Below are 26,735 nucleotides of genomic sequence, written 5' to 3' on the forward strand. Positions count from 1 at the left end.
ACTTTGAAATTCTGGGAGATAAGTAGAACTAGAGCTTACTAGGAGATCTGAAGAACAAAACAAACAGAAAATATGCTGCTGTTGCTTTTCTAGATGAAAGAAATGAATTCCGTAAGACAAAGGAAATTTGGACTCCTTATTTCTGTTTTAGAGGTGCTTCGTTTCATGAGTACACTGGTAAACCAATGGAAACACTGTAAGTTGAGGTAGACATGACCCTGTGTTGTGGAGAACTTTAGATTTTTCTCTTATTGAGTTAAACTTGTGTTTTAAAGTGGAAAAATTCCAAGTAAAGAGTAACATTTTATCAAAGTATTAATTATTCCAGTAAATTCACTATATATTTCTCTAAACAATATGTTTCTCTAAACATTAATTTTTCAGTCAAATATTTTACTCTTTTCCCCCAAAGACAATTTGTCTATTTTCTTAAAGTGAGCTTGGATTAGCAGAATCATCTCTGCCGACTCTGCCAGTGGCCACTCTGCCTGGACAGTGTTTCCACTGGGGTGGAGGTCAAGGCTGGAGACAACTGGGCGCTCCTCCTGAAGGCTGCCTTGCCTTTTTAGGTTATGAGGGTCTCTCTGTGTTTAGGATAACATGATTGACAGCTCTGCTCCAGCTCCAATTAGCACCCTATAATTTATTAGCTTCTGCTTTCAGATTGTGCGTTAACTTCACAAATATTTCAACCACGGAAACAGCAGCTATCAAGTGTCTCGTTCCTGATCCAGCCCTCTGTGGCTGGAATGAAATACAAGGAAAGAGCGGTACACTTGGTCTGTCAAGTGAGAATAATCATTTGTGTCTGTGCCTGTCTGAGGGCATGGGGTCTCTGATTTCTCTTTAGGCATGCATTAGTGATGTGTGTGTGTGTCTATGTGTGTGTGGTATCTGTAGATAAATAGATTCTATTGTATGGATCCTGTATTTGTATTGTGAGTTTCATTTATTCATGGGAGATGAGGGAGAGCTGATATTGAGGAAATATGAAATTTACATTTGCTTAATCCTGTTGTTTGTGTAAATGTCAAAACTTCAGTTATGTGCAAACAGCAACTATAACAATGATATTGCCTTTAGGACATTTTTTTCCTTTACTTCAGAATTTAGAAATATGCAACAAATAATGAAGAACAACAAATCTTAAAAATCTTGCAAGGAAGAAGGGACCATAGAGAGCAAAGACCTTCACAAGTACAATCAAAATGTGAATTATTTGCATGCAAATTATCCATAGACTGTTAAAGCAATTTTATAAAGGAATCTTATGTTTTTTGGTTTCATTTATTTTTAAAGTCTTTTCAAATATCTTTCAACTTTTCTTCCATGCTTTGACTCCTAGTGAATTATGTTCAAAAATGCAATTTATGGAAACGGCATTTATATGGAAAGCAGTTTAAGTTTTATTTTAAAAAATCCCCAACTCTGAAGTAACCAATCACTAAGTGTTTAAGAAAAGGTTTCTTGTTTATTTTGATAGAAGGTGTATAGGTGCCTGCACATAAGCACAGGATTTACGATTCTAAGCAAATGGGAGGTTAAAATTACAAGTTGTTTCCCCCTATTCGAAAGGGCACAGAAAATGCAGTATTTACCCAGAAAGAGTGGCAAGAGAAGCTTCCAGTCAGGGAGTCTACATCCCAACACTCACCACCTCTGCCCTCCCTCCCGTCCAGGCCTGAATCAATCTTAAGTCATTGCTAGAATTTGCCACGCATGGAAATAGAACTTCAAAGGGTAAATGAGACAGGATGGCAACTCTTATTAAACTAAGGGAGTAGAATAGATAGAGTTCCCTGCAGTTGGGTGACTGAGTTCTCAGCCAGAGGGCAATCGGCAACAGGATTATTTGGTGGCGGGGAGCTGTCTCTCCCCTTTTCCTCACCTCTCCCTCAGTAGAGGCCAAGTGCAAAGGGAAAACCGTGGATGAGGAGGACACCAGTGCCAACCGGGATGATTAGAGGAGAATCTAATCTTTCTCTCAGACCCCCAACCAGGTATAATATATGCAAAAACATCATGTTTACCTTTTCTCATGTCATCCCTCCTTTCTTTGAATGTTCTTTTTTCAACTACTAGGGCCTTCTCTACTCTGCATGGTTTCACGAATATTAGCAAGACAAGCATGAGAATTCATCCTTTACATGACTTGGTGGGCCTAAAAGAATGTCAAAAAAATGTCAGTTAGAGCTATGAGTTCACCAAAGTTCCCTTCGAAAGTCTTATTACACAGAACCGAATGATGATAGTTCCAGGGCCCCTCGCATTTCTACTTTGGGAATGTGTAACATGGAGGGAAATGCTCTGCTCCTCTGCTCCGTGTGTCCTATGTTGTAGGTCACTGGAGCCCTGTTCAGCAGTCTGGACGGTCTGTTCAGGACTGCCCCAAAGGCCAGTTCCAGTGAATGAGTCTCCTCACCAGCAACCTGATATTCAGTTTGGATGCAGCTCAGGAGAGAGGCTTCAGTAATCAGAACCTCGTGGCAGGGAAAAGGCCCCCTGTGGGTTCTGATCAGAGATCTTGTGAGTGCTAACGTAGGTTGAGCACAGGGAAAGCTTCTTGGGGAGGAGGACTACTTGGAAAAGATGTCCAGCAGAGAATGCACTTGCTGTGCTTTCTTCTTCATCTGTACACTCAGTGGCAAAGTTTTAAAAGGGCACTGGAACCAAATGCGTTTTATTTACGCTTGTATACGCCAGCGATCCATGCCAATGGAACATGGATTTAAAAAAATCACAGAGAATCCAAATTTAATTTTAGTTATTGCTTCAATGTCCAAACCTCAGACTAACACGCTTAACACGACTTGGTTAGGTTGGGTGTGAAGAGCTTCAGAGCAGAGAAGGCTATAAATACTGAAATGAATTAATAAGAGAAGCGATAATAATTCCTTCCTAGAGATGAATTGAAAAATGCATCTGGCTGAATGGTCTACAGGTAGTGCCATTTGACGAAGGAGTCTGGACAACGTCCTGATACTTCCTTTGAGACCTGGGATTCTATAAGTTCTACAGCATGTCAGTCTTTGCTGGCCTGTCTCTTTTCCCTTCTTTATTCATCTATTGTGGAGGAGAAAGTAAGCCCAAAGGTGAGCATTTCAAGACAGATCAGAAGTGGGCCAGTAGTTACTGCAGTGGATAATAGTGCAGTCTCTGCCCCGGGCTGCCTGGGTTGGCATCCTGGCTCTGCCCAGTTATGTGACTGGGCAGATTACTTCTCTGTGAGCCTCTGTGGTAATAAGCACCACACAGAATTGTTGTGAGGTTTAAATGAGTTAACCTATATATAAAGCCCTCAGACCAGTGCCTGATAATTAACATTAGTTATTGCTATATGCAATGCAATTAGTTATTACTAATTACTATCACATCTGGGACAATATAATCATATAGTATCTTCCATCTGAGCAAAAACAGTAATAGGTTCTTGTAATGATCATAGTCTACTTAACATGTACCAAAATGATAGAAAGAGGGGATGGGTAACTCTGCTAAGCCATGTTCTGAGTAAGGTCCCTTAACTGCACCCAACTCTTGAGACAATTACCCAAGATACACTGTATTTGCCTCTTGTGTTATAATGAAGATCAAGATTTGAATTAATATTTTATGCTTTAACAACTTTCAAGGGCAGTTTGGGCATAACACTAAATCTCTCTCTTCAGAGAAAGAACACGAATAACTTTGGCATCAAGGGAAAATAAAACCATTAATTTAATAATTTCTTTATTTTGGCCTAGCTGTAGGTTTGGTTTCCTAGCCTAGCTGATTAAAATATAAAATAACCAGTATTTCCAAAACATTTTTAAATTGAGGACTCTACTATCTGAAGAGTCTAGAATTTAAGAAGTAACAATAATTCTCTTTCGGAGAAAAATGTGTGTATCTGACTCAATGGTATACAAGTAGTGTTTTCTATACATCTCTGCTTTTACTTAATGAAGGCCATCAGATAACCTGGCCTTCCGTGGGCTACCATTTTCTTATCTGTAAAAAGGAGGGGGGATACCCAACTTCTCATCTCCAGGGTTGACATGAGGTGGAAAGGGGTTCACAGGTTTCACAGCATGACAATCACTTTGGAAAACCAAAAATATATATACGAAGTAATTTTACTTCCTGACATCAGATCATACTACTATAAATTATTTTATGCTATTAGAGAGAAAATAAGGTATTTGTTTTCCTTTTAAGAAATAACACAGCGACCTAGTGGTAAACAAACATCTTTAATGTTCGTTTTTTCTTCCTCATCCCCTTCAGTTTTGCCCACATGTGTACCCCTTCCCCTGTCCCAATACTAAAGTGACCAAACCATGACCACAGAGACTGAGAAGAATATTCGAGGTACCAGAGACTCCATGGGCATCTCTTCCCCTTCTGGTGACTCCTAGTTCTTCTTCTTGGAGACAACTGGGGCCTCTTGATGCTTACTTGTTTTCATCCAAAGGAGGATAGAGGGAGGGACAGAATTTGTGGGAGAGAAGGCAGAGAGAGTTTCTTCTTTCATCATAAAATGTTCTTTGTAAAAAATATGATATATACACACACACACACACACGTATAAAACATATCCAGTGCAACTGCAATTGCTGTGCCAAACACTGGGAAGTGCCCCCTTTGGTCGATGTATTTCTGGAGTTTTAAACAGTTGTCCTACAACAGCTGCATTTCAGTAAGACTCAGGCAGGTGGCTCCAGATAAGCCACTTGCCGCTCACATTCAGGCTGAGGCTTCCACGTTCACAGTCCGAAGGAAAAAGTGTGTCTTTGTGTCTGGAGTGGGTGTTGTAGGGAGGGAGCGGGCAGGAAAGGAGCTGGAGGCTACAGGTGAGGAAGAAGGAATTGGCTTCTTTTGACTTCTCTACCACAGTCTTTGATGCAAATACAAATACATTTCAGTCTGAGGATATTGACGTCGGCAGTGCTATGATCACACTACTTAATGAAATAATTCACATCAGCATAAAAAATATTCACACCAAAACATCTCTTTTTCTTTCCCTCTTTCCAAGAAAACTATGATATCATGTCACCTAAGTGATCACCATGGATATTTCCAGTGATTTGCCCAAAAGTCATTAAGCATCATTCAGAGTCTTTGGATTTCCTCTTTGGCAGAAGGAATTATTTTTAGATGAACATTCTGTCGATGTGTGTTCTGGTTTTCCCAATACACGGAGAAGTTTGAAGTCTCTGCATTCCCCCATGTCCTCATCCATGAAGTGAGAGGCACAGATGCCAGCCTCCATGGCTGGTCAGAAGGGAAAGGGAAGGGGAAACCCTGGGTCAGCAGATCAGCTCAGAAGGGATGCACCACAGAGGGAATAACGACGAGCTGCAAACCAAGATCAGAAGCTGTTACAAACCCACTTGATTTCAGCTCTGAGTGTCACCAATTGCGCTATGCAGAGACCTACAGGGAAGAAGGTGGGTTGTCTAAAACCAGTACAGATCCTTGCTTTTGTCCTGAGGCTGCAAATCTGAAAACAGAGAGAAAATAAAAGGGAGAGAGAGAGGGAGAAGAGAAAGAGAGAGGGAGAGAGAAGGGGGTGGGGGAGGGAAGGCACAAGATATTTAAAGAAAGAGAAAGACAAACAGCACTGTTTCATTGTGAAAGTCACAGAATTCATCTAAAGGGCATGAATGAAAGTAAAAGCAAAGCAAATAAGTGTCAAATTTGCACCTGAGGGAAGGGAGAGCCGGCAAGACTACGTACGAGCCAACGATTGCATTTATTATATAACTATTTTTTTCATTTGCCCTAAAAATAAAGCAAACAAAAAAGTAAACCCTTATTTGCCTGTACCTTTCAAATTCAACTCTTCAAGCCAGGGACTTAATATTATCACTAAAATCGTATTCTTGTTAAGTTTTATGTTTTCCAGAGACCTATTTAATTTGACAATTAAGTTGATATCAGAGTCATGAGTCATATTTGTATGACTTGTAACTACCACAAGAGGTGACAAGACCCCCCCCCCCCCCCCCCCCCGCCCCGCCCCGGGCCACCATTTAAACTACCCTCTTAGCAGGCACTCTAGATCAGCGCTGTCCAACAGAAACACAATGGGAGCCATGGGCATAATTCTAAATTTTCCGGCAGCCACATTGAAAAAAAGTAAAAAACAAACAGGTGAGACTTAGTAATATATTTTATTTAACCCAATATATTCAGTATGCAATGTGTTGAAAATATTTCAACATGCAATCAATGTAAAACATCAGTGAGATGAATTTTATATTCTTTTTGGGACAAAGTCCTGAAATCCAGTGTATATTATACACTTACAGCACATCCCAATTCGGCCTGGCCACGTTTCACGTGCTCAACCGACACATGTGGCCGGTGGCTACAGTGCTGAACAGCACAGAGCTAGAACCTTTCCAACAAATTTTATTTTTTAAAAATCCTCTGTAATATTAACGAGCTACTTTCTCATTCTGCCCACACCGATAACAGACAGGGTCATCTGTCTGATGAAACACAACCCCGCCAGGCAGACCTTCGGGCCTCAGGGTCACTGGGGTCTCCAAGGAGAACTAAGTAGGGTCCCGGCCTCAGCCCAGGCTTGGGCACAGGGCAGGAGGGGCCCGGGGATGCCACGTTCCCTCTCCCGCTTACCTGAGTCCACGCTGAGGCCCAGACCCCCGGCCACGTCCCCCGTGGGGCTCGCGAAGGGTCCCCCGGGCGCGGCCCACGTGGCGCCGGCCGGCTCGCCCTTGGCCGAGAGCTCGCAGGACGGGCTGCCGGGCGCGGGGGCCGGCGCGGGAGCGAGGCGGGCCGGGCGCCCCGAGGCGGCCGGCATCAGCAGCGGCCCGTAGCGCGGGTCGAAGTGCGGCGCGTAGACCTCGTGCACGGCTGCGGGCCGCGGGTAGGCGGCGGCCTGGGCGCCGAGGGCGCCGCCCAGCGCGTAAGGGTGGTGCGGATGCGCGTGGTGGGGATGCGCGTGATGCCAGGGCTCTGCCGCGCCCTGGTGCAGGTGGCCGTGCAGCGCGGCCGGCGAGTAGGGGTCGGCTGCGGCGAAGGGCAGCTCCGAGTGAGCGGCGGCCAGCGGGCTGCCCAGCGGCGCGGGCACCGGCGTCTGGTAAGCGCTGTTCCAGAAGGAGGCGGGGAAGCTGCGCTGGCTCATCGGGAAGGAGCCGTCTTTGGGTCGGCGAGGCGGAGGGGAGGAGAGGGAGAGAGGAACGCATCACCGCCGGAAGCACGGCTGCCGACGCCGCTCGGCCGCCGCAGAACTGAACGGCCGGGGCGGGCAAAGGGCGGGAAAGGCGCCGTGCTGGGCGCACGCGCGGCGCCTCTCTCGCGGGGCTGCGGCCCGTGAACGCGAGGTCCGGGCGCCGCACTGGGGAACTCTTTGGGGAGGAGCGCCGCTTCCTCGGATGTTGCAGGCGCGTCCCAGGCTGCGGGAACCTGGAGACTGGCGGGGAGAGGAAGAGCGGAGAGACTTCCTTCCCCAGCCCCAGTTTCAGGGCGCAGGGAGCTTCTTTCGGACTCCGGGCTGGACGGCCTCGGACCAGAAGCGGCCTCGCCTTCCCGGCCCGCAGCCTCTCCTGAAGCTAAAGGTACCTCTTCCCGCTCTTGGTCGGCCGCCTAGCGATCTCACTACCCGCTCTCGCGTTTCAGCCTCTCTTGCTCCAGAAAATGTGCCCCTCCAAGGCCTCGGATGGACTGGAAATCCATCGACATATTTCGGAGTCTTGCTATTATTAGCCTCCTTTCTAGAAACTTTATTTCAAGAAAATTTTTTTGCAAAGAGTAAACTTTACCTATTAAAAGGGCAGCTGTATTATTTGCAGAGGGGGACACGAAGGGACAGGTCTTTTCAGTTTTAATTAAAAAATTTTCTGCATCAAAATGTGGACGCCAGGAATAATAATAATAACAACAATAATTATTATTATTGTTTGTATCATTGTTGACCCCTAGTGTCTGGAAGCATTTTAAGAGAACAGCATTTAGCTCAAATTTGTTGCCTTTAGTTGGGAGGAAAGGAAAGAAAGACATTTAATTAAAAGAACCCTGGAGAAGGCATCTGCATTTCATAGTAGATAATTTAAAATGCTTTGAAAATGCATTCTAAGTAGTGAACAGTCTTCCTGTTAAAAGTATTTAGGCAACTGGAGAATAAAAAGAATGTTTTGTATTTAAAACTAATGTTTTTGGATCTTGTCTAGGCAAGGTTTGTACAAACTGTCACACTCTTAAGAAAAAAAAGGAAGGGCGACAGTTGTCATTTCCCCCAAAATGAAATATTTGTTTTCCTTGGTTACAACAAAGTCCTCATTTCTCAGCTTGGTACACATCAAAAGCAAAGATTAGTGAGAAAGTTACCAAAGTTACCAAATACTTACGTCCACCCTTGTTTTGGTAATAAAGGGAGGTCAAGATTTCAGAATAGAAGGGAGAGTTCGTTAACTCATCCAAGAAATCATTGTCCCAGGCGAGGTAAAGCAGTGCTTGGTGAGGAGGGTAAACCAATAAAGAAGGGATGTGTTTGGGGAAATCCCTTAGAGATGTTTTGGCTACCCTTAAATTCTTATTTCTTTATTATTTTACTTGCTTATTGAAAGACATTCTCTGCTTCAAGATTTCCCAAGTAATCAAAATCTGGCAAAAGGCATAAGTAGGTTTTAGGAGACATTCTTCAGCAGGTTTTGCTTGCACTGCATTCTAGGACTTTTTTCTCTGGAAAGATTTTCAGAAATGGGGTAAGGGCCCTGTAAGCTGTTGTTTGTGAAGATCCCCCTCCCCCCTCCCCCCCCACCTGCCTTGGGAGGCTGCTGGAAACCTCACATTTCCACAGCACATTTACATACATTTTCTGTTACCCTTACAGCCACCTCCAGGGATAGTTAAGTGGGCAAATATTATTCTAATTTTAGAGACCAGTAAATAGAGTGACCTCCAAGAGGTTAAGAGACTTGCCCAAGGTCATATTGCTAGGAAGTGGTGGAGCCAACACACAAACGTAGGCCTCCCAATTCCAAGGCCTTTGGTTTTTTTCTAGGTCACTGCTCTGCTCTGCCTCTTCAAGGAGAGATCTTAGGCCTGTGCCTACTCCTCCTTCGATTTCCTTATCCTCTCCCAATGGCCCTCCTCACCTCTTCTCTAACACCTAGCATTCTTTCAGCTGCATCTCTTTGAACCCCTGTAGGTGGCCCCCAGGCTATGAGGGCTCTCTATCCTCCCTTGCCAGTTGGGGCCCCATACTTACCCCGCCAGGGCCCGGAGCTCCGTGGGGCTTTGCTGCTTGTACAGCTTGGGGAATAGCTGCTAGGCTGGCTCAGGGCCCGGCTGAAGTGTTCGTCCACCACAGAGCTGATGTCTCCCTGGAAATAGGTGAAAAGGACGCAGCGGGAGTTGATGTACTCCGCCTCTGGTGGGCGCTCTTTCTCCGGGCTGCCTTCTTCTTCTTTTATACTAGCCGGAGTTTGGCTGGAGAAGGAGGAGCTGCCACTGCCACTGCTGTTGCTGGGGCTGGCGTTGCACTCCTGTGCTTCCTGCATTTTGGAGTAACAGGCTAGTTTCTGCTCAAAGGAGAAAGAATAGAGAAGTCAATTTCAAAAGAGCGAGCAAATTGTGTTCAGACTGCACTCCCTCATCCGGATCCCAAAGGTATCCAGGAGCAACTGACATGGGTGTCCATGCCCGGTGCTCAGTAACGTAGGCTGCAGTCAACAGGCCTCCCAACCTGCAGCTCAACAAAGGTGGGGCTCCTGAGAGGCCGACTGCCCTTCTTGGAGCCTCTGTCTCCCTGGAATTGCTGCCAGGCCACAAGGAGAACTCTCTGAAGGTGTCAGGGTGAAGGTCCAGGAAGACGCCTAAGCAGTTTGACCACAGAGCCAGGCTCAAGGCAGATATAGTTTTAAAATCAGGCTCCTAGGGTAAAAGGCACCCAAGTCCAGTTAGGGCCTGACTCTTCCCTGCCTGAGAACTCAGGGCAGACGTGCAAGATGCAGGATTAAAGCATCCTCATAATAGAACATGAAAATAACAAAATCCACTCTACACAACAAGGATGTAAAGGAAGAACTGCTGTAGGATAAAAACATGGAATAACATCGTGACATGGATCATTTTAATAAATGCAAGTTGATATTTGGTCATTCATAAACTGGCCATTAGAAAGTCTCAGCTTTTAAAGAGATCTTCTTTTGAGTAAGGAAAAACCAGTGGGCTATGACAATTTCTACCTCACCATCTGTGTATATTGAGGGAAAAAGTAATAAAAAGGAGCAGAGGATGATCTTGTCTGTAAGGTTGGGTAAATCATGACTGTCTGATAGTGATTTACAAAACGAAGTGTGGCCGCTGAAAACATTTTCTTAGAAACGAGCAATGGACTGAATGCAGTGTTAAAGCAGTATGCAGGCAGGGATGCCCTTCAAGGGAGACCCTGATCATACAAAAATGAACAGAGATCTTGGGGCAATAGATTGGTCCAGGGTCAGGGAGGAGAAAGGACCAAACGGACAGAAAACCAACCCTCCTTTCCTCTTTGTAATACTCCCAGCCTGGGAAGGAGCTCATCTTGGACACCAAAGCCAAAAGACTGGAGTTATTTAGCAACATCACCATTTCTACCACATTCCCACTTGGCTTACAGTGAGAGACTCTGGTGATAACTAAAATTAACATTGAGACTAAACAAACTTCTGGTTGGAAAGTTTTAAAAAGGAGAGGAGGAGGGAGAAAAACAAAAACAAAAGGCAAAGTCTACCCATTCCATCATTAATTCATCCGGAAAATTTCAAATAGATATTCTGCAAGCAAAATTGGCAAAAGCATGGACTCGGACACTGGGGTGTATTTCAATTTTCCCGAAGCAGGAGGTCCAGGCCCTCACTTTCCAACCTCGTCCGGACTCCTAGGGGATCCCCCCCTCTGCCCACTGGAGTGCGATCTTATTCATTTCCTGGACTACTGTCCTCAGTTTCGACTACAGCAGCTGAGGAATGAAAAGAAAAACTTCGACCAGATATAGCCCGGAGAATAGAAATACTGTAAAAATTAAACGAAACTTGAAGAGTTTGCAGAACCGGGGCTAGTGCTCTTCTCAAAAGTGGGTTTGTTGATGGCAGGGCAGCCGGACTCAGCTAGCGAAAGGCGAAGTATTATCTATGAAGCTTGCCTCTGCCAGGTCAATAATATTTCCCAGAACTTTGCAAAGCAGAGATTATAAAGCCAGTGAGTTTCGTGCAGTTCTCTTTGTAACGAATTCGCTGGTTCTGGAATTAATTGGCCTGATCGCTTGAGAATTGAAACTGAAAAAAAAAAAAAGCCTTTGATAAAATAAGCTTGCAGAGATGAGAACGCGAGTCTTTGATTCTCAGACATAAAGACAGAGACAGGCCTTTGCTTTTGTTTTGTTGTCACTCTCACCTTTGGGACCAAAGTTTGGTTTTCCCTGCGTGAGCTTTGCTTGCATCTCCCCGCGCCAGCACCGGGCTTGGAAGAAATCTGGAGTCCGACATACCCTAAGAAATCGATGCAGCTCGCGCGATCCTCGTCTAATTATTCCCAGGAAGCCAGGGCACGCACTAGCAGGACTTAGCTGCCTTCCCGAGAGAGCAAACGGGCAAGCTAAAGGGGTTAGCTCAACCTACTGGGTGGCAGCGCGGGCAATCCCCGCATCCGGGAGGCGCCCGCCGCTGTTCGGATGCCCAGTACCCGCGCGGAGGCACCGGGAACCTCGGAGTACTGGCAGTGCTCGGAGAAGCCAGGGCGCGCCACCTGTCTACGAGGCCCGGCCGAGAAGAGACACGTACCTGGTGGTAAGGGGTGTAGGCGGCTGCGAAGTAAGGCTGGGGAGGACCATAGACTTGGTACATAACATCCAGACAGCTCATGGCTTCCCGCAGCGGAGACGGTTAAGTGTTTTATCATCAACTCTCGGGCGGCGGAGGGCAGGGATGCTGCATGGGCGGCACTTGGACCCGAGCTCCCAAGTCATCCGCGGCGGAGCGAGGGGCAGCGTGCTCCGCGGCTCGGGATCCCGCTCGCACGCTCCCTTCCCACCCCTGCAGTTCCAGTCGCCACCGCGCTCCGAGATGGAAGCGCCCGGCCTCCAGCTAGTGGGCATTTAAACCCCACGCGGGGCCGGCGTGCTGACGCCATTCCCGGGCCGCGGAGGAGGAGGGGTTGGGGGCGGGGCCGGGAGGCCAATGGGGTGCGTGGCACGAGGGACCGAGGGGCTTGCCGGTGCGTTTCCCTGGGCTACCCGGCGGCGAACCTGTGGCCGAAGGGTGTGGTGAACTGCGCAGCCCGGAACTTGAGCCCTGAGACTTCGCACTGTGAGGAGCAAGGGTTTTCCAGGCTAAAGCAGAAGGGGGCGGGAGGACGGAGAGGAGAGGGAAGAAATGGGGGCTTTTACATTTGGAGAGAGAAAGAAAGTTGTTGAGTAGTGGGGAACGGTCTTGTGGGAAGTCCCGACCTCACACTGGAGAGTTGAGTGTGTGCGTCCGGGGTGGCGAGGTGGGGAAGATTCTTTGCTCTCGGCTCCTCGGCGGGAGGAACGGCGCTATCCCTAGGAATACCCCAGGAAATCCGGATCTTCGCAGACAGGATGTAAGAGTCCGGGAACTCCTCTCTGCGCGGAGGAGCTCCCTCTGCGGGGAAACGGCAGCGGCTGAAGCCTGTAACCGCTGCCCTGCGGCACCCCCTTTGCGCCCCCTCTGAGCCAATCCGTACGCCGTCAGCTACCACACCTTTTAATTCTGCTCACTGGGGCGGATCCCTATTGCCCCTCTAGATTATGATCCCGCCCTTTCTCTTTGACGCCCTCCATCCGAGCCCTCTAGGTCCGCGTTATTCGCTCCCCGCCTCCAGCTCGTCCGGGTACCAGCTGCTTTCGAGGAGTCCAGGCGGCTTTACCCAGACCCCGGCCGCCCCGAGTCTCCTCGGCCGTCATCCTTTAAAGTTTCAGTAACTTTTTGGAACGAGGACTCATTGGCTGCAAGAGGAATTATCCTAAGCACTGCAGGGAGGTCAGAGAGGACTTTTGCTGACTCTTCAGTCAGTAATACAGCAGCTGCGATTTTGTTTGCTTGTTTCATTTCAGAGGTGAAAGAGAATACACTCCAGTTGTGAAACACGCATTTCGCATCGCCGTTCTGTTTCCTTCCCTGAGACCTCTCCTGGTTCGGACCTGCTTCCTGCAACGCTTTCCGCCTTCCCAGGCACCCCTCCCCCAGCCCTGTAGTTCTCTGTCCTTAAAGTTTAGGAACGAATTGAGACAAGGCTTTCTGTACGTCGGGACAGGTGGGGGAAAGAACGTTACAAGAATACCTGTGGGGCATACTTGGGGGTAGGGAGGGTAGAGTTGGGAGCATTGAGAGCCCAGACCCAAGAAAGAAGCAGCGTGGATCACTGATAGAAATGAACTCTAGTGAATAACTAGAGTTTATAAATAGAGTATAAATACAACAAAAAGTCCGACATCGATTCACAGGCTATAAAACTGCGAACAGATGCACCCTTAAAAGATATATTTGTCTTAGGGACTTCCCTGGTGACACAGTGGTTAAGAATCTGCCTGCCAATGCAGGGGACAGGGGTTCAAGCCCTGGTCGAGGAAGATCCCACAGCAGCAGGGCAGCTAAGCCGGTGCACCACAACTACTGAGCCTGCGCTCTAGAGCCCACGCGTCTAGAGCCCACGCTCGGAGCCAGCGCACTGCAACGAAGAATAGCCCCGCTTACCACAACTAGAGAAAAGCCCACGTGCAGCAACGAAGACCCAACGCAGCCAAAAATGAATGAATTAAATTAAATTTTTAAAAAAGATATATTTGTCTTTAAAACGTGAATATTTTAAGCCAAATGGTTTCAGGGTTGAATTTTGGTTTTGTTCAATTTATAAGTGGGTAGTGGCTCCATGTCTCCAGTCCGGTTTATAAATGGTGAGAAGTGAGTGGCTGAAGTGTTTTTTAAATTAACTACAGTGCAATCTATTTTAAAGCAAATTAAAAAAAAAAAAGACACCCCTGTGGTACAGTTTTACGCAAGTCTCTTTTTAGGGGCCAGGCTGCCTTGTGGCTGAGCTGGGTGGCTTCTGGAGCCTACCATGATCCAGGCGCACAGGTGAAGCAGAACATCCCTCCCACCACTACTCCAACCCTCCCTCCCCAGGAGTTTTGGAGGAGGGCAACAATCGCTTTACCCGTATCTCCTCAGGGGACAAAGAAGCGAACGGTCATGGGAAGAGCCACCCTTGCTGCTGGGGACCACTTCGTCTCGCACCAAGCCAGGTCCTGGGTGGGCCCGGCCCGCAAGCCCCGGGTCAAGTGTAAGGACACCGCAGCGCCCGGGACAGATCGCCGCCAATAGGCGCGGCCTCCGTGGGTCGGTCACACTCCCGCTTTTCGCGCAGGTCCCTCTGTCCATCCTTGGACATAGAGTTTCTACGCTGGCTTCCTTGGGGTAGGGCATCTCCAGGCCTGAGCATCCGTCGCCTGAGCGCGCTTCCTCCCGAGCAGCCCAGGCTCTGCAGCGTGGCCAGAGGCTGGCAGTACTGCGCAGGAAAAGCGGTGGGAGGCAAGCGCCGAATCGCATGTCTAGCCAATGCGCTCGGCAGCTCGAAACCTGTCCTCGCTCACCTCCCAGTAGACATCGCCTATCCTTTGTAACCAGTCACGCTGACATTTTAATTTTACTTTGGCCCTGAACTTTACTTTTCCTACAAATGCAGGAGAAAATAACGACAACCTTTCTGAACCAACAAGGTCCAACAAATTGTTATTTTTGAAAAGGATTACAGGAGCAGCGATTTCCCACATTTTGAACGAAGAAAATGAAGAGAGTACGATGCCAGTTGCCTAAGGCTTCTTTCTGTTCGCATTTCTCAATCCTCTCTTATTTGAAACAGTTTTTAAAAACATCATTGAACCTAACTAAGGGTACTGACTGCACAGGAGCTTAAAGGAACACAGGCAATTGGGCCAGTGAGCATCAATCCTGAATTTAGGCAGGAAAGCAGTCTCCTCCCCCCAAATCCAAAGTACAGAGAGGAAAACAAACAGTCCGCAGTTTTAAAATACATCCAAAGATTGAAGCATGTTCCGTCTTTTCTGTATATCTGAAAAGCTGTCATTTACACGTGGGTGGTATTTATCAATCTGATGAGGTTGCCTCTTGTTTCTAAGTTGGGGCAGAAAGTAAAAACAACTAAATTTAACCCCTCTACTCTCCCAGCCATTCAAACTGCCAGGACATTAGTAGAGTCAAAGGAGTCAAGTTTTGATTTAGAACCTTGGGATGGGGTACAGGTTGAAGGAGAAAACTGTGAGGAAAGTCTCTCTCCTCTTCCCTCTTTCTCTCTTCCTCTTTCACAGTTATTTTAGGAGAAGAGATTGCAAAGCAAACAGTTAAATGTCCCAGAACTTGGGTCCCGAAGAAAAATGTACTAACATCCCCAGAAAAATCAGCTATTGTGAATTGCATCTAATCTAATTGCCTTTTAACTTCCTAATTGGGCCGAGCGAATATAAAACTTCTTTTAGAAAGGAATTCCACTTTATGATAGCTTCATGGCAATTTACCGAGCTGCCAAGGTGGGGGAGGGGGTGCCATATGAAAATAAAATCAATTACACCAAAATTCCCTTTCAGTACCCTAGTTCTAGTGTCCAGTTCTAACAGTATCTATAACTGTGAAAATAAAAAGTGCCTTTACTCTCAAAGTTCATGAATGAAGCCAAATTACGTTTGAATGATACATGTTTCAAGGTAGCTTCACAATGAAATTATTTTCTTTTCAGAAGAACTGCATCTCGTTTTTTAATAAGCTGACTTCATTACCTTCTGAATTTTTTCTGTCCACCTGTGTCATCTTATTCTGAAAACTGCAAAGAAGCTGCTTTATAGGAAGGATGTAAGGAGTGGAACTAATTTGGATTGCTGACCTGAGCCAGTCCAGCCCCTCCCTCAGCCATGGTTTATTTGAATCATTGAGTCTTGGCATTTTATGCTGCCTTGTTTTGCCAGCCAGAGGATGAACATGATGGTAATCTCGCAGACTTTTTTTTTTTAAACCCCTAAACCCATCATTGCCTGTTTTACAGAGCAGAGATGTGTTTGGAATTTGGAGAGTAGCTGACAAGATTTTGTGGATTCAGCCTATTAATAGTATTAGTTGAAAACATGTCTGCAGAAGCCAGCTTTTTCAGTGTTAGTAATGATACTCTAGTGATTAATGGAGGGTCTGAATGGTGATTTTATTTTAAAGAAATAAAGAAAAAAGGAGAAATTCCTGTTCTCCGAAATCTCACTGAAATGCTAAGTGGAGGAATTCCAGTTTACTTCGTGAAAAACCAAGAGAAAGAGGGTTCAATTATTTTCATGCAAATTAGAGTAGTTTTTAACAGTGTTTTCAAGTAAAAATCGTCCATGGTTTATCCTGATGAATAGATGAGACTACTTTGTAATTATTAACATATATTTAGTTACTATAAGAATGTTAAACTTTTTTTCCTTTATATTTTAATGACTATTTTCATGTTAGGTATAAGACAACTTCCTGAATTTAGTTTTCTCTTGAATTCATGTTGACAGTAATGTCCAGTTCTAGGATTGAGAAATATATTTAATACCAGATTCATCTTTCAGAAATGAGTTCTTTTTAATGAGTCTCTATGAGATACTTAGTATAAAAATATTATTATACAAATACAATTCACAAAAGCCAAACTTTAAAAACGATAACAAATGACAAAAAGGGAGATTTGGAATAGATGTGTGCAAAATATTTTGGCTTGTTAGATTTTTACAAGAGTGGAAATGTTAGAAGAAAATTTACATCCTCTGATTATTTACTTGGACACAAAGAATTAATTCAGAGAACATGTATAAATTATTTCTTAATGGGAAGAAGTTGTTTTTCATCTTTACTTGGCTGGAAAAGTCACTCTACTTGCCTTAGATTTCTGACCATAGTGGATTTTTTTTCTTTAAAGACATACAGTCTGGAGATGACAGCCTAGAAACAAACATATGCTAGAAACTAACATATGTGTGAAACTCCTTTTGTAAGATGCAGGGTCATAGAGGATTTTGCAGATTCAGAAGGTAGTAGTAGACTGAAGGATTTAAACTGTTGACTTAGATATTTGACAGTATTGGTGTTGATCCATTCCCAAACTTCTGTTTATAAACTTCATTTCAGCAGGATGCTAAGGGGATTAAAAGGAGACCACAGTAATAACAGACAGAAGGTGAAGATATCCATGTGGGTGTGATGTCCTGTCACATGCTTCAAGAAACAGCTTCTTAGAAACTCACTCGTAGGAAGTTTCTTTTGGCACGTGTGGAAGAATTTTTAGCACTGACTCCTAGACTGGCATTGTTTGTCTTTAATGTATTCGGTTATAATGACTGATTTTGAAGTCTATTTCATGGTGACATAAGTAAATTAGGTTTAACTATGCCTTAAGTATAACATGTAGAAAGAAGTTTGATGGTGCATCAAGACACTTAGCTTAGCAGACCCCAAAGCAGACTACACCTTTTATTTTTGATCTTAACTTTATGCTATAAATACTGTGCATCATATTTTAAGGTAGAAGTCCAGTTGTTGACTATGAAATTTAAACTTCACCAGCTGCTATTGTTTTTCATCTTTCTTTAAGAGAGGAATGAATCAATCAATTTGTAAAGTAATCCAACCCGTGACATTACAGGGGTAATTAAAAAATAAAAGTTTTAAAAATTTGAAATGTAAAATTTAAGAACAGTATATCATTTTATATGCCTCATGCAAGATATTGCTGCACAGTGAATCAAAGTGGAAATTTGTCAGTTGTCCAGCTAATTTGGAATGAAAACCAGCTGAATATGACCATGTAAGAAATCAAACTGAAAAATTCAGGTCTCAAAGTGGGCTTTCACCAAGGAAGCTTCTTTACATATTAGTAGATTAATGCTTATACTCCTGAGCATAGCTAATTCTTTCTCCAAACAAATCATGTACTCAGAATGTGGCCATGACCTTAGTAGTGTCTGTTGGTGTTTGTAAATAGTTTAAGAAGCCAGTGATTCTGAAATGGTTCAAAATGAACACGTGTTTTTACCCCTTAGCGTTCTTTTTCTCTGTGGGAATTCAGTGGAAAAATAAATTTGAAACCCTAATCTGCATCAATGTATATGGCTTTGTTCCTGGGTATATGAGGAAGTAGCTAATTCCAGGGCACTACCCTTTATTATTTTTGGTAATGGATGTGTTAAAACAGCCTTTCAGTGATGCAGTAGGATAACTCTATTAGTAAACAACTATTGCTGTTAGAAAAATAGGCCGTGTCTGTGCATTTCAAATAAAGTGCTAAATTAAAGCAACCCTCCCAACAAGTTAAACAGAAACAAAGGTCCTTTTTTTTTCTTTTACCTTGGGTAGTAGACCTGAAAACTACAGAGAATTATTTCAGTAGAAAGAAAATTCCAATAGTAGATGTCAAAAGGAAGACATTTCAGAGCACTCGTCAAATAGTTAGGTGAGCAAGTAGTTAAAGAACCAGAGAGCACCCCTAGCTCTTAAAAGGGGCGGGGAAAGGTGGAAGGGTGTGTTGCTGATTGCCACCTTTGAAGCACTGGAGGTGGCCGACTTAAGCCCTGGCTGCCTGTGACTGTAGAGATCACATACTTTGGGATCTCAGCCCAGTGGCTGCATTTCATGGGACATTGCCCTGTCTCTTCTCTAAAAGTAATACACCCTCAACCTGATGACATTATCTTAGTTACTTTCTTAAGAATGGAAGGGGCTGATGAGTAGCATGGAAGGAGTGATGGACTGGATATCAAGACACTGTATACTGACCTGTGGTGTGGAATGTTGTCACTCCTTAAGCCCTCAGTTTGCTCATGTATACAAAGAAGAAACTGGATTAGGTTATCTCTGTCTCAGGGTGTTTATGATTCCAAACTCTGAAATTGGAATAAACTCACATTTGATTTGAAAAGAGCGTAATGTTTCTAAAGATTTCCGCTATGCGTGTTATTTCCAACGAAAGATCCTTCTTGAAGAATTGTACATGATCACCTTTACTTGAAAATGTCCTGTGTTCCCCAGATCTCATCAAGCAGGGGCCTACTCTTAAATGTTGGACAGAATTAGTTAGCCAGAGATCCTTTAGAATTCCAGGGAGATGTAATACAAAAGGGAGCTCTGTCTTCCAAGCATCGGTGAGTGAGGCTGAGATCTCTGGTATGCAGTATCAGAAGCAAAGCTGCCCATTATGTTTGCTTTCTGTGGGCCTGAGTACATGTATGTACATACAGTGTCTGCTCCTTGGGAAATAAAAGTACAGCCTTTCTGAACTTTCATGAGACTAGGAACAGAAGATAACCATTCTTTTATCTGGTAAAGTTGGGGCTTTGAAACGAGAACTTTTTCATTTTTATCACAATATGTAATTACTGTATATTTCAATGTACAGTAATATATAGCATATTTAATGGAGGAAATAAATTACTAGAATTATTAGCCATAATATCCTGCTTAGTGATTAGTACCTACAAATCCCCCTGCCCAGGAGAGGTGAATGATTAAGTAGATTTCTGGAAGAAGACAGGCAACAACACACACTATGTTAGGAGTCTTACTTTAGATAGAAATTTTGTTATTTATTTTTTCCTAAAGAATATGTGAAAACTGCTTTCTGTAGAGATGAGAGTGAATTAACCATTAGATTCACTCCTTTTGCTCAAACACATATAAATAATAAAGAAAATGTAAAAAGAGGTAACCAGAAAACACAACTGGAACCCAAAACAAACATTCTAAGGCAAAAATAAAAAAGAAACTCAAAGCTATGAGCAGGGCTAATGCCCTGGGCGCATCCTGGTTCTCAACCTGTCTTAAGTGTATTTTTCAGAGCTTCTGCTCCTTTGTGATAACAAAGACAATGTACATCTAAGCACTGAGTCAAAAGCCATCTAGCCCAGTTCTTGGTCATGAGGCTGTTTTTCCCTCTCTGCCTAGCCAGGATGTTTTGTATGTTTGGTTTGGTTTTCAGATTCCACATGTAAATGAGATCATGTAGTATTTGTCTTTCTCTGTTTGTTTCACTTATTTCGTTTAGAATAATACTTTTTTTTTTTTTTTTTTGGTACGCGGGCCTCTCACTGCTGTGGCCTCTCCCGTTGCGGAGCACAGGCTCCGGACGCGCAGGCTCAGCGGCCATGGCTCACGGGCCCAGCTGCTCCGCGGCATGTGGGATCTTCCCAGACCGGGGCACGAACCCGTGTCCCCCGCATCGGCAGGTGGACTCTCAACCACTGCGCCACCAGGGAAGACCCTAGAATAATACTTTTTGATTCCATCCATGTTGTCACAAAATGCAAGATTTATTTTGTTTGTGGCTGAGTGATGTTCCATTGTGTGTGTTTACATATATATATGAATGAATTAGTGTTTTTGTTTTCTTCGGGTAAATACCCAGAAGTGGAATTGCTCGATCATATGTCAGTCCTATTTTTAATTTTTTGAGGAAACTTTGTACCATTTATCATAGTGGCACACCAATTCTCAATCCCACCAACAGTGTATGAGGGTTCCCTTTTCTCCACATCCTTTCCAAAACTTGGTGTTTGTTGTTTTTTGATAATAGCCATTCTAACAGATGTGCGATCACTAATAATTAGTGATACTGAGCATCTTTTCATGTGTCTTTTGGCCATTTGTATGTCTTGTTAAGAAAAATGTTCAGGTCATCTGGCTATTTTTTAATCAGGTTGTTTGTTTTTTTGATGTTAAGTCGTATGAGTTCTTTGCATATTTTGTATATTAACTCCTTATCAGGTATCAGGTATATAGTTTGCAAATATCTCCTCCCATTTGATAGGCTGCCGTTTCATTTTGTTGGAAGTTTCCTTTGCTGTGCAAAGGCATCTTAGTTTGATGTAGTCCCATTTGTTTATCTGTGCTTTTGTTTCCCTTGCCTGAGGTGACATATCCAAAAAAATATTGTTAAGACTGATGTCAAAGTGCATACTGCCTATGTTTTCTTCTAGGACTTTTATGGTTTCAGGTCTCACATTAAGTCTTTAGTCCATTTTGAGTTGTGTATGGATGAGAAATTAGCTCTGCTTGATTCGTTTGCATGCAGCCATCCAGTTTCCCCTGCACCATTTATTGAAGAGACTGTCTTTTCTCCATTGTATATTCTTGCTTCCCTTGTTGGAGATTAATTGACCGTATAAGTGTGAATTAATTTCTTTTTTTTAACATCTTTATTAGAGTATAATTGCTTTACAATGGTGTGTTAGTTTCTGCCTTATAACAAAGTGAATCAGTTATACATATACATATAACCCCATATCTCTTCCCACTTGCATCTCCCTCCCTCCCACCCTCCTTATCCCACCCCGTTCAGTGGTCACAAAGCACCGAGCCGATCTCTCTGTGCTATGCGGCTGCTTCCCACTAGCTATCTATTTTACATTTGGTAGTGTATATGTGTCCATGCCACTCTCTCACTTTGTCCCAGCTTACGCTTCCCCCTCCCCATATCCTCAAGTCCATTCTCTAGTAGCTCTGCGTCTTTATTCCCATCTTGCCCCTAGGTTCTTCATGACCTTTTTTTTTTTTTAGGTTCCATATATATGTGTTAGCATATGGTATTTGTTTTTCTCTTTCTGACTTCACTCAGTTATGAAAGACTCTAGGTCCATCCACCTCACTACAAGTAACTCAATTTCATTTCTTTTTATGGCTGAGTAATATTCCATTGTATACATGTGCCACATCTTCTTTATCCATTCATCTGTCGATGGACACTTAGGTTGCTTCCATGTCCTGGCTATTGTAAATAGAGCTGCAATGAACATTGTGGTACATCTATCTTTTTGAATTATAGTTTTCTCAGGGTATATGCCCAGTAGTGGGATTGCTGGGTCCTATGGTAGTTCTATTTTAGGTTTTTTAAGGAACCTCCATACTGTTCTCCGTAGTGGCTGTATCAATTTACATTCCCACCAACAGTGCAAGAGGGTTCCCTTTTCTCCACACCCACTCCAGCATTTCTTGTTTGTAGATTTTTTGATGATGGCCATTCTGACTGGTGTGAGAGGATATCTCTTTGTAGTTTTGATTTGCATTTCTCTAATGATTAATGATGTTGAGAAGAATTTCAACATCACATAAAGAATTTTCATGTGTTTGTTGGCAACCTGTATATCTTCTTTGGAGAAATGTCTATTTAGGTCTTCTGCCCATTTTTGGACTGGGTTGTTTGTTTTTCTGATATTGAGCTGCAGGAGCTGCTTGTAAATTTTGGAGATTAATCCTTTGTCAGTTGCTTCATTTGCAAATATTTTCTCCCATTCTGAGGGTTGTCTTTTCGTCTTGTTTATGGTTTCCTTTGCTGTGCAAAAGTTTTTAAGTTTCATTAGGTTCCATTTGTTTCGTTTTGTTTTTATTTCCATTCCTCTAGGACGTGGATCGAAAAGGATCTTGCTGTGATTTATGTCATGGAGTGTTCTGCCTATGTTTTCCTCTAAGAGTTTAATAGTTTCTGGCCTTACATTTAGGTCTTTAATCCATTTTAATCCACTGTATCTCCAGTATCTAGAACAGTTACTGACCTATAGTGAGCACTTATATAGTTGTTGAATGAATGTAGTTTCCATTCTGAAATTTCTTTCTTTATTTCATCAATGAATTTACTCAGCCCAAAGCCAAAGGCCCTTTGTTATTTCCTATTAAATTAATTGCTCTATAGCAGTGATTCTCAAAGAGTGGTTCCCAGACAAGCAGCATCAGCATCACCTGGAAATATATTGCAAATGCAGATTCTCAGACCCCACCCCAGACCTACAGAATCAGACGCTCTTGGGGGCAAGACCAGCAATCTGTTTTCATAAATTCTCTAGGTGATTTTGATGCATGATAAAGTTTGAGAATCACTGCTCTATATATTATAGGAGTTGGCATTGTGAATTACTTTTTAAATATTACAGTCCCACTGTGATTTGTATTAAAGGCACATTGAATGCTAGAATTCTTTTTCTTTTTTTAGTGTGGACAATCTGGACGATATTGATCATACATTTTTCTAGAACTCCCACTTAAGCTTATTCAAGAACCGATTATGAAGACAACCTTTCATTATACTTTAAGAAATACGTTAATAAGAGAGTAAATGATGTAATTGATTCAATACCCTTTATAGTTTATTTGTGCTGGCAGGAGGTGACTACTGCTTGAGGGCTATGGGTTTTAACTTTTTCCTACTTTTTTTCCTACTCTTTGCTCTTTTTTTGTTTCAGTTCCTAAAACTTGAGAGGAAAATGGATTTGAGGGTAGAAGACAAGTCTGTCTTGGGATCAAGTTTGGGAAAAATTGAAGCTTTCATTGTTCTTTTAGTAGAGAGAATAATTAGGATCTTAGTGGTATTTCCATTTTTATATATTCATAATGGTCTTATCCCATATCCCTAATCTTTCAGACAGTTATCTAAAAAAGATCAAGGATTGTTATTCTTCTTTCTTAACTGATGTGCTTTGTAGATGTTTTTTGTTGGGTGTCATGCACTCTAGGGTTTATGAATTAAAGTTTCCTAAGTGTTACTGTGAAAGACTCTCCAAGCTTCATTGCCTAATCCAAATCTCTTAATTGGCGTGGAAAGTCAAATCAGCAGAATGATTGTCCTCAACATCATGAGATACTTGTTGGTCATGCTGTTTTATTTTATTTGGTTTAAGCTAGTGGTAGAATCCTTTCATATGTATTTTTTTGAGAGGATAAGGAAAAATATTTTATTGTCATATGCTCATTTTTATGAAAAGAGGAAACGGACATTTAAAAACATTGATCCCGAGGAAGGGAAAAATGAAACATGTCATTTATTGGAAGTTGACGATAGTTTAAGGACAGCTAACTTTCTGCACAGTGTCTGCACTTCCATATCTAAATGTTTTCCTGCATGAATCCTCCTCTTAAATGTTAAGAATTGTTTTCTATAGGCTAAAAAAGTGAATCACACTGCTTTTTAAAACACCCACACACATATGCACACACGAACAGAACTCTACCTTTCAGATCTCAGCATAAATCAACTGACTGACTTTGTCAATTACTTTGTCCCTTTTTCAGTTCCCAAGGATTTGAGAAAACGACACTAAACCCCAAATGAGAGGGAATAAAGGAGTTCATAAAAAAACTGAGATTCCTTCAACGACTCCATTTCAGCAGTCACTGATCTGGTGAGTGGAAAGATTACAATTTTATTACACATACACACGCATATACACTGGTGGCGTGGATGTAACTTCCTTCAGGGCAATGACATCATGGCAGAAACGTACTCCATTGCCCCCTACTTCTGGATCATAGCTGACTGGTGTTACTTGAGTTGTGGACAGTGCTGATGTCATGTGAGCCATGAGTGTGGAAAGAAACCTGGACTTATAAACGTAACATCTGAGGTCAAGTTCCACCTTGACTCTTATCAGGTCTTCTACCTGGGGCTGCTCACACCTTTTTTGACCTTTCTGGCTTTTGTCTCTAAAACGGGCACGATACCACATGTCTTTCTTTCCTAGGGCTTCAGATGAAGTCATGAATGTGAACAATCTTTGTAAATGTTGTGCATGGTTCAAGAGGAAGATATTATTAGTGTTAGTATCACTATTAACAACTATAAGGCTTTTGAGAAATAGAACATGAAAATAGTGATGAAGGACAACCATGAAAGACATACACATCCTGAGTACAGAGAGAATTGGGCCAAACTGAGAGCATTTGAAGGAGCACTGAAAGATTGCTTGTCTCATCATTTATTTCTCACTTTCCCTAAGTGACATTCATGGCTCCTGGGAACCCACAGCTCCTTGTGGAGCTTCCTGAGTTAATCACAAAACAATGAGAAAACTTTGAATCTCTTTTTGGGTTGCCACATTACTTTCTCTTTCTCAAGACATTCCTATCCCTCTCTTAAAGACTGAATTATGCAGGGATGTTGAAACCTTGAACTCCCCCCAGTGAAGGGATGGGGAAAGAGGCTGCACACTGAAAAATGCAAGGCATCTGGAAAGAGTACCCAGAGGCTGTAATGTGCCCTGGTGACCAACTGGCTGCCTGTATCCTGTTCTCTCATTCTTTTATTCCCTCCAGACATGCTTGGTTTCTTTTCCAGCCCTGAGTAGTAATGACTTCTTCATCTGGCACAGCCACTGGAGAGGGAGAGTGAAGGCCTTCCCAGGCCATGGGGACCATGCCCTGCTTCTATTGGCCGGAAGAGATGATGGACGAGCAGCAGATGCTGCTGTCAGCCCAGCCCAATCGCTTAGCCTCTGGAGATTATTGATACACAGTAGAGGCCGATCAGCTGTTCAATGGAAGAGTCGCAGGGTCAATATGGGTCCCAAATCCAGGAATATCGGAGTTCTTACATAGAATGCTAGTATCCAGAGAGCACCACCTCAGAACCTGAGACTAAGTATACCCCCCAAATGTGCACTCTCAGAAAAACAGCCAAATAAAATTCATCCAGGGTCCCTGAGAGGTCCTAGCACCCATTGGATGTTGCCTCTTTCTTGTCCCTCCTTATCACCTTACTTTATTTCCAGATTTAGTGACAGTGGCGTTCCGGAGACACACCTGACAGTGCTGCAAGCCCCACTCTGTGAAACACTCTCCACCGATTAGTGCTGACCCAGCATTAGGCTCCAGAATGCCTGTTCAAACCCTTTTCCTTTTGCCTAGTGTTCTCTCAGGAACTAAGGTTGGCCTGTTAATTGGCAGTTTGCACACAAATCCCTGATATGCCTGCAGCACTAGTCCCTAGTTCGTGCCCTGTGTTTGTAAAGGGAAAAGGTGATGGTGCTGGACACATTTTTTCTATGAACTAGACCTCCTAGATTCAGTTCACATGTAAGCGCTCAGCATGCCGGCCCTCTTTGTGGGCTCCTTAATGAACAGCTGAGTGGTCTCTGATGCATTTCAGTCAGTGATCTCTGTAGGGTAGAGGTGGAGCCTAGCACTGAGCAAGGCAGCAGCTGCTGCCTTCCATCACTCTCTCTGGCCAATAGAAAGAGTGAAGGACCTACCCGTAGGCAGGATAGGCTGACTGCTGACTGACAAATGAAGGATCATTACTCAGGCTTGTAAGAGAAACCCGGCAATGTCATGATGGGAAGTATGACTCTGACAGTGGACCTTTGCTCCAGTGCTCCTTTGATAGGTCAAATACTTTTCAGATTCAGAAATATTATGTCTGTTTACAATGTCTCATTGATAGTAATTCCTTATTATCAGATTGTATGGTTTAGGGTCAGGATGTTATTTTGGGAAAAATGACATAGCTCCTAGGGCTACCTAAATATATCCTTAATGTTGAAGACTTGAGATAGGAAACATAAGTTATTACAAAGTAAGCCTGACTGGCAAAGTAGTACAGAATTAACTGACACTTCAATGGATTACAAATAGGTTAAAGCAAATATTTTTTAAAACGGCACAGAAATAAAACATTTAATTTTTTCTTTCTAGCAGTGACCTCTCTGGTATTCATCTTTCCTGGAATAAACTCATATTCTGGGTATGAGTTTGCCTTTCCTGCTCATGGGACCTCAGCTAGCCCCACTATCCGTAACGACAGCACCCTCTCCCTGGGATAGCGCAAAGTCAGTGACTTGTCGGTGGGATGTATAGTGCCTCATGCCTTTGCTGAGTAAGGTCTTGTTGTGAAGCCATCACAGTTTAACTTCTCTCTCTGCCCTATCCTGCCTCCTTCCTTTCCCT

At 43.5% G+C, this 26,735-nt stretch overlaps 1 protein-coding gene and 1 long non-coding RNA gene across 3 annotated transcripts in view; one reads left to right on the plus strand and one right to left on the minus strand.

The window, feature by feature from the left end:
- Positions 1 to 4,194: 4,194 nt before the first annotated feature.
- VGLL2 (vestigial like family member 2) lies at positions 4,195 to 12,129 on the minus strand. 2 transcript variants are annotated; one of them, XM_027087888.1, is made up of 4 exons: positions 11,775 to 12,129; positions 9,221 to 9,533; positions 6,628 to 7,149; positions 4,195 to 5,340 (listed from the first exon to the last, which is right to left on the minus strand). In XM_027087888.1, the coding sequence occupies exons 1-4, from the start codon at positions 11,853 to 11,855 to the stop codon at positions 5,300 to 5,302; spliced, it is 957 nt and encodes a 318-aa protein (XP_026943689.1). In that variant the 5' UTR covers positions 11,856 to 12,129; the 3' UTR covers positions 4,195 to 5,299. The 2 variants fall into 2 exon arrangements, with proteins under 2 accessions (XP_026943689.1, XP_026943682.1); XM_027087881.1 differs by lacking the exon at positions 4,195 to 5,340 and having other exon boundaries at positions 6,145 to 7,149.
- The window catches only part of LOC113610096 (uncharacterized), a 209,019-nt gene continuing 189,481 nt past the window's right edge, over positions 7,198 to 26,735 (plus strand). Inside the window, exons 1-2 of the long non-coding RNA XR_003428944.1 lie at positions 7,198 to 7,568; positions 24,087 to 24,196. This is a non-coding gene — a long non-coding RNA (uncharacterized LOC113610096). The remainder of the gene's footprint in view (positions 7,569 to 24,086; positions 24,197 to 26,735) is intronic.

The sequence above is a fragment of the Aethalodelphis obliquidens genome, unplaced genomic scaffold (genome assembly GCF_003676395.1).
Source record: "Aethalodelphis obliquidens isolate GAN/ISIS:26980383/991018 unplaced genomic scaffold, ASM367639v1 scaffold3, whole genome shotgun sequence".
Lineage (NCBI taxonomy): Eukaryota > Metazoa > Chordata > Mammalia > Artiodactyla > Delphinidae > Aethalodelphis > Aethalodelphis obliquidens.